This window comes from Merops nubicus, unplaced genomic scaffold (assembly GCF_000691845.1).
Source record: "Merops nubicus isolate BGI_N331 unplaced genomic scaffold, ASM69184v1 scaffold10536, whole genome shotgun sequence".
Classification (NCBI taxonomy): Eukaryota; Metazoa; Chordata; class Aves; order Coraciiformes; family Meropidae; genus Merops; species Merops nubicus.
In genome coordinates this window covers 266-8,215 of record NW_008615623.1, presented here as the reverse complement: position 1 = coordinate 8,215, position 7,950 = coordinate 266, and the positions used below count along the sequence as shown (strand labels likewise).

General features: G+C 44.9%; 2 protein-coding genes across 2 annotated transcripts in view; one reads left to right on the top strand and one right to left on the bottom strand.

Moving 5' to 3' along the window:
• Window positions 1–1,741, top strand: part of ATG10 (autophagy related 10) — an 82,128-nt gene extending 80,387 nt beyond the window's left edge. The window contains exon 7 of the mRNA XM_008942581.1: window positions 1,603–1,741. Within this exon, the coding sequence (XP_008940829.1) occupies window positions 1,603–1,741 (139 nt within the window). The remainder of the gene's footprint in view (window positions 1–1,602) is intronic.
• Window positions 1,742–6,681: 4,940 nt separating this feature from the next.
• RPS23 (ribosomal protein S23) overlaps window positions 6,682–7,950 on the bottom strand; it is a gene marked incomplete at its 5' end in the record, with an annotated part of 1,514 nt that continues 245 nt past the window's right edge. Inside the window, 2 exons of the mRNA XM_008942580.1 lie at window positions 6,682–6,878; window positions 7,171–7,291. Of these exons, the coding sequence (XP_008940828.1) occupies window positions 6,732–6,878; window positions 7,171–7,291 (268 nt within the window). The remainder of the gene's footprint in view (window positions 6,879–7,170; window positions 7,292–7,950) is intronic.

Below are 7,950 nucleotides of genomic sequence, written 5' to 3'. Positions count from 1 at the left end.
GGACCCTTCCCCGGGGGCGTCTCCCCAGCCGGGGGTGACGGTGACGTGTTGCCATCGGGGGGAGTGGGGTTCCGTACTGGGTTTGTATATGTTTGTATATATGCCATTTAAAAAAAATATTATTTATTATTATCATCTAAAGTAGCAGTGCTTTTGTTAAAGCTGTTTTACTTTTCTAATGGATAAGTACCTCATTCCCTTTCTCTTCCCCTTTTTGGTGGGGAGAAGGGTTAACAGCATCTGTTACAGGTCTGGGTGCAGCCCTGACCCTAAACTGTGACAGACATGTACATTTATATTGCATAGTGTTTCAATGCAGCACAAAGGAATAATGATTGCTCTTTCCTCTCAATATCAAGGTAGAATTATTTCCTCCAAAATCCTGTCTTCTAGAGAACAGTGTATGTACGAAAACTGTGCATATTTTTAGTAACATGTAGGCTTTTAAAAGTGCTTTGAAGAGTGTAGAGCATTTCTTAGCAGTAAGTTCTTACCATCTAGAGTGAAAAATAATATATACCTGAAGCTCACAGCTGCAAAACTAACCATATATTGACTGCTCAGGAAGCATTAGGAAGGTGCCACACCTGTTATCTTTATGTCCTAGATTTCTTTGAGTCTTCAAAAACCCTGCACCACAAGGAAGCTTTCACTTCACCACTTGAGAGCTTGTTGTAACTGTCACCTGCTGAAGATTAATTTCAGCTTAAGGTGTGAGGAGAGTTTGCTGCTGTGTTTGAAAGGAGAATGGATTTACAGAGCCTTGCCTTGAACTCCTTCTGTTTCCTCAAGCCTATTAGAAAACCAAGTGTTTTCCTGTAGTATTATGTTTTAGCATTGTCATTAGTACAGCACGCTGGAAGAGGTGTCCCTGTCCAAAGGGATTAGGCTGGGTGCTCCTCTGTGCTCTGCTGGGTTCAGCAGAGAGGCACTATTAGCCTCAACAGCAGAGGCCAGATGGAGAGAGATACTCTTCAGGTGCTTCCTTTCCCCACCTTTGTTGCTGCCCGGGATTAGGCTATAGATAGTGAAGAATCCCAGTAAGCAGATTTTCACCAGCAGTCACCTGCATCACTGGAAGCAATCCCTGGTGTTGGGTCTGTCTCTTTTGGAATACATCACCTCAAAATGCAGACTGCTTGTAATGATTCTTGTTTCTGCTGAGCAAGCGCCACAGTTGACTCCTTTTCATTTTTGGGGGCAGGTAGAGCCCACAGCAGGAGAGAACACGGGCTGAGCACAGCTTGAAAAAGATTTGGCAGCCTGTGGAAATGCACTAATCCTTCTTTCCTTTGCACTTGATCCAAATCAAACTCCTCAACTGATTTTTGGTGGATTCCAGCCAGGCTTCACTCCACCAAGCACTGATTGCTTCTCCAGGGTTTCTAAGGTTCCTTCTCCTGCATCCAGCAGTCAGGTATTGTTAGCTTCATAGGATTAACAAAGTCCTTTAATATTTCCTATTATGCTTTGCTAATGAACTAGAAACATGGGCAAGTTCACCTCTTCTCTGATCTCAGTGGATTCCCCTCCATTATGGAGGATTTGGGTTGTATAACATGTCGTTTTAATGCTTCTTTTTTGGGCTTAAAACGCCTCTAGTACTGACTTGGTGATGAGGTTTGACTTGGCTCATCCTTGTTTGATTTCCTTTGACAGTGTTGGTAACACAAGTTATTACTGGGCACTGACAGAATCCACAGTCACATTTGCTAGAGGAATCCTGGTGCCCAAGTGTTGACTAAAGACATATAATAAAATGCAACTCAAAATGTGCAACTAGCTTTAATAACTCCATACTTTACTTATTCTGTTCCCAGTTCTGTGTGCTTTCTTACTCCTGAGTAACCATTGTTTTCCCTTCACCTTAATAGTCTCATTTCTGCTACATTGCAGAAAGTTAAAAAAAAAAAACAAAACACAAAACCAAATGCAAAACCCAAGCCTGAAATTGAGCCAAACCTCTAGAATCTACACATGCCTGATGAAGGAATAAGCATCTGTGTTACTCTCTTCCATGTTTCTTATCTAACAAGTTTTCAAGTGAATTTGCTCCCTAAGCTCTTGTGCTCCTGTGTAGCATCTACCCACCCTTGAGGCACGCAAAGGCAACAGGCCAGGAAGCGTCCCATTTTCCTAACAGGAAGACACTGAATCAATTAAAAGCTGAATTTCCTATTTTGAAGATTTCCTTTGTTAAAATACACATAACTTTTTGGCTTACACCTTCTATGTTACAGCTTCCCTCCTTATTGTACTGATAGCAACATCTAGTGGCAAGATTATCTCATAACAGTGCCCTACTTTTGGAAACTGGTCTATCTGTGTTTACCTCTGGATGAATCTTCATCTGCTCTGTGGCCAGGCTGACCTTAGAATTAGAAAACAATTTGAATCACAAGGACTTCGATGGCCTTCTTTGCTGGTTGCAATAAAGTCCTTTCTTGCAAAGGAGTACTACTGACAGCCCGACTAATAAATTTATTAGGCAAGAAAAGCAAATAAAAAAAACTAACACAAACAGACTTGAGTTTGCTGGAGTAACAGAACCTGATGGTCTTGTGAGTTGACGTAACACGTGCCCTGAAACTGAGCTGGAATCCTACCACCAGCCGTTGTGTCGGATACCATGTGCATACCCAGGACCATCCTATGTAGCTTAAACTAGCTGACAGGGACCTGTCTCTTCCACCAGGAACTGTGGTCAGATCTGCAGTCTGTGAGTCACAGTTCAGTGTTGGGCTCGCTCATCCAGTAGCTTTCAGTCTGGGTGTAATCAGGGATCACCTGAAAAAAACCCCAATGTTCTGGTTGTTGTGTGTGTGATTTTGTATCTGGTTTCTCTCAGGTGTGCCTGCCGTTGGTTTGTTGCAGGTTATTAGCAGAGTTGTACTGATGGCAGCAGGTGCTTTCAAACCTGGCTGCCTGCTTACGTGGTTCTGCTCCCAGATGAAGGCAAGGTCTCAGAGGCTTCTTGGTGGAACATGTGTGCATGTCTACTATGTGCTACCTCTGGTTACTCGGTTACCCACTCCTTTCACAGAAGCATTAGGCAGAGCCACAGCAGATGTGGTAAGGACATAGCTGGGACTTCTGGGCATACAACAGCACCATCATGGTTGAAATTACTGTGCATACAGAGTAGCTTTGATTCAGTGAAGCTGTAAGAAGTACTGGGCAGATGCAGGACATCCCCAAAATCTATCCACGTAACATTTTGGGTGAAAACAACACAGCAGAACACACAAATTGTTGCATGAAAGAAAAAACTTATCAGTGGTTAACCCTGCACTAGTCAAGATGTGAAGGCCTCACTCTGGAATTCTTCTCGGGTTTTTAAATCGGGTTCCAGCAGAGGGAGTTGTAATTCTGGAGCTGCAGGGAGCAGCTTTTCCAGAGATCCCCCATGAAGCTGGGAAGGGGCTGCAGCAAAAATCACTTTTTGTTGTGACTGGGGCTACTGCCCTGGCAAGGATGAGGGAAGCCCAGATTCACCATTGCTTCTGTGCTCAAACAAGGATTTAAATCGCAATCTCACAAATTCCATGACGACCAAGCCTCAAAATACCCAGGAGTAGAGATTCTCAATCTGTAAACTTTTACTCCATTTTCATAGAATTTAATGAATATTGATTGAAGCAGAGTCTTCTGATGAACACACGTATGAATTGTGATTATGAGGGAATTGTTTACAATCCCAACTTCAGCCACGTAAATGAGGTTTTACTGCAGAAAATAGCTTCAACATGAAACAACCCAGCGCTCTGCTATGAGCTCTGTGCAAAATGTACTTACAAGGGGCCAAATTAGAGATAAAACACGTGAGTGAAAGTGTCAACCCAATGGAAGATCTGGCACTGATTTGGAGGCTGATACAGAGGGGATGCCTTGGCTTCTTGGTTGATGTCCTCTTCTGTAATTTGTGCAAGTTCTGGCATCCACCTTATGAAGTGATGTTGCGAAACTGAACAATACAGAGAGACAAATAATTGAAGATACAAACTGAGTACGTACTTCAGGTTTTCAGGTAGCCCAGGTATGGCGCAGACATCTTTGAAAAGTAAAAAAAAAAAACCCACAACTATTTAGAATTATTTTTGAACTATCAAAAAGAGCCCAACAGCCCTACTGGAAGACATGTTCAAGTGCATACACAGCAGTTAAATGAAAACAGCTGGAGTGCACTAAAAGAGACGAGTGTCTCCAAACCAGGCAGACTTACCCACATCCAATAGTTAAGACTTCATTTGCACTTGACATGAAAGCAGTGGGGTGAAGTTCTATGGGCTGAGCAGGACAGAGATGAGACATAAGATTTAATAATCCTTGGAGGACCTAAACCTGATGAATTGTGTGTCAGGTGCCATTGCCAGTCTTCACACTAGAAACTAAACTGCTGTCGTCACTTGAGGACCATCAATAAATACTATTTGCACCTTTACATTTTTGATTTGAGGACAGATCTTTTCCAAAATAAGCATTAAAATTCATGCAGTTTCTCCTCTGAACTTGCTCGAGGGGATGTTTTGATTCCTGATGATTTTAACAGTCCCAAAGAAACATCAGGGTGTCTTCGGCCAGACCTAGCAGTAAGAAATTTCATTTCAGTTCCTATGGGAAGAGTTTTATGACTAACATGATGACTGAGGATAAAACTGCAGCTACACTAGGCAGCAGACTGTTTCTCCTAAAAAAGTTCAAGTCTGTGATTAAGCTCTGGATTGTGCAGTATTTGTTACAGATAATACATCTCTCAAATTGTATCTACGCCGAGCCACTGAACAGATAGGCAAAAGCAGGGGAGTGATATATATATAATACTTCAGGCTTTGGGAAAAAAACCACCCCCAACAACCACCCACCTTCACATAGTTACACAGCAGTGTAACTATTTAGTATCCAAAGAAAAAGTAATTATGCTGGGCTCCTGAAAAGCAATTGATTTTCCTTCAGAGGACAGGGCTACTTTATAGAAGTGGAATTACCTCTCTTTATTTAAAAAACAAAAACAAAAACCCACCACCCCTGAGTGGCTAGCAGAAGGTCACAGAAGATCTAATAGAGAGACCAGGAAGTGTAATTGTGCTGCCTGACATCCTTTCATCCTAACAGTTACATTCACTACATTAATTGCACGAGGTTCAAGGAGGCCAAGGGCCGGGTCCTGCACTTGGGTCAGAACAGCCCCAGGCAATGCTCCAGGCGTGGGGAGAGGTGGCTGGAAACTGCCTGGCAGAAAGGGACCTGGGGGTGTTGGGGGATGGTCGCTGAACATGAGCCAGCAGTGTGCCCAGGTGGCCAAGGAGGCCAATGGCATCCTGGCCTGTGTCAGAAATGGTGTGACCAGCAGGAGCAGGGAGGTGATGGTGCCCCTGGACTCGGCACTGGTGAGACCACACCTTGAGTGCTGGGTTCAGTTTTGGGCACCACAGGATAAGAAGGACATGGAGGTGCTGGAGCAGGTCCAGAGAAGGGCCACAAAGCTGGTGAAGGGTCTGGGGAACATGTTTTATGAGGAGTGGCTGAGGGAACTGGGATTGTTTAGCCTGGGGAAGAGGACACTGAGGGGAGACCTTACTGCTTTCTACAACTACCTGAAAGGAGGTTGTAGTGAGGAGGGGTTTTGGCCCCTTCTCCCAGGTTGCTAGCTGTAGGATGGGAGGAAATGGGCTTAAGTTGCACCAGGGGAGGTTTAGATTGGATACTAGGAAGAGTATCTTTTACTCCACAGTGGTGAGTCATTGGAACAGGCTGCCCAGGGAGGTGGTGGAGTCTCCATTCCTGGAGGGGTTCAGAAAGCATGTCAATGTGGCAACTGGGGACATGCTTTAATGGTCATGGTAGTGTTGGGTGATGGTTGGACTTGATGATCTTAAGAGATCATCTCCAATCTTAATAATTCTATGATTCCATCTGTAAATGCTGTACCAACATCCAAAAACACCCACTCTGGGCTTTTACTGGCAGAACAGGGAAATGTAACTTTCCTGCAGGATGGGGCAGGGGACTTGTTCCTCCCCCAGGCCCTTCCACTGCAGCAGCCCCCCCTGTGCATACCCCCGTTCCTGGTGGTGCAGCCCCTGCGGGTCAGTAAGGCTGTGAGGACACCAAGCAGTAAAGAGCTGCCCCACTTTTCAGTGTGACACACATCAGCTCTGTCCTGGACATGTGCCAGGGTGATGTGGTGCCTTCCTCCTCTGTGCTCCTGCAGCACTGCCTCCTAACAGAGGCCATGAGGAAAGCCTGGAGACCTACCCCTTCTCCTGCAAAGCAGCTTGCTCCCACAGCTGAGGAAGAGGGGTCTATCAGTGCATCCTGACTGCAGGACAGTTGCTAACTCTAGTTAGGCAGCTGAAGAAACCCTCATGGAAATGCTGGCAATCAGGGATGGTGCACAAAGCACTAATAAGTCTCTTAATTATGAGGTTAATTTATTAATTAATTATGAAGTTGCTAGAAGACAGCTGTGTTGGTCCACACAAGGTCCATTTGGAAATGCTTTCCAGGCTCGCTTGCTGGTTATGATGATGCTCTGGCTCTCTCCTGTCACTCAGCAGCAGAGCATTTCTGGCAGGACAAGCCAGCTGCCAGCACCCAAAACACAGCACCCACCACCCTCTCTGAGGAATCTGCAGGTACACACTAAAAAATCACAACCCTTAAAATAAGAAGCACAGCACGTTTTTTCCAATTAAAAAGTTTATTTGCCTTCTTGGCAGTTTCACCCAAATTTATGATCTTGGTCTCTCCTTCTTGCCCTTGTACAAGGCCAAGAGAGAAACATTGGCTACTTTGACGACCTTGAAGCGCACCCCAGGGATGTCCCCGACGGCGTGACCCTTCCGGCCAAAGCCAGCAACCAGCACCTCGTCGTTCTCCTGCAGAAGAGTGACAGCTGTCAGCACTGCACCCCTCTGTGACGCCCACACAGGCACCCCTGGCAGCACCCTGCACAGTCCAAGGGCAGTACTGAAGGCTGCCGGTAAGTAGATGTGAGTGAGCAAAGGACTCCTGTCCCCTGCAGCGTTCTGGGGGAAGGAACCCTCAGCAGCGAGGCCACACCTGAGAACTGGCTCTGCAGGGCCCCACCAACCCCTGCCCCCCAGGCTGCCAGCTTACTGCTTTACTGGGACATGCAACTCTCTACCCAGAACGCTTCCTGGAAGTTACCTCAATGAAGTTCAGGCAGCCATCATTGGGAACAAAAGCTGTTATTTTTTTGCCGTTCTTAATCAGCTGGACCCGAACACATTTCCTGATGGCAGAGTTGGGCTGTTTAGCCTCTACTCCACTGAAAGGGAAGCAGAGAGAAATAAATTAGCAAAAACTAGTTTTATGAATTAGCAGACACTTATTACACTACCACAAATTACTGTATTACTTTGTACTGAGTGCTTTATATATGTACATCAAAAACTATTATCTATTTGGAACTACTGAAAATACAAAAGCTCAGCTCTTAATATGAGTTAAAACTCAAAATTAGTCATCTATATAGAATCACAGAATCACTAGGGTTTGAAAGGACCTCTAGCATTATCAAGTCCAACCTTCATAAGACAAACATAGTGTTTCAGTAAGTAACAATCTAGAGGGGAAGAAAAAAAAAAAAGAGAACCTCTTGGAGTCCTGGCACTGTCCCAGTGAAGCTTTTAATTCACAACAGCAGCCTGAAAACATGTAGATGGCATCTCTGACACAAGCTGCACACACAAAATCTCTGCCCCCAAAACACGAAAGTGAAATACTGATATTTTAATTCTTTTGTTTCTAAATAAGCAGAATCCCTTAAGTAACACGTGCATGAGAAAAATAACCCTTTCCAATCTAGCCCTTCGCAGCTAACAGAAACGGGGCACGTTAGAGGTGGCAAAACCTCTCCTGTGTTTAGAACCCAAAACGGCTTGACAGAGGTACTCCCCCGAGGCCCGTCTCGGAGGCCTCATTTCC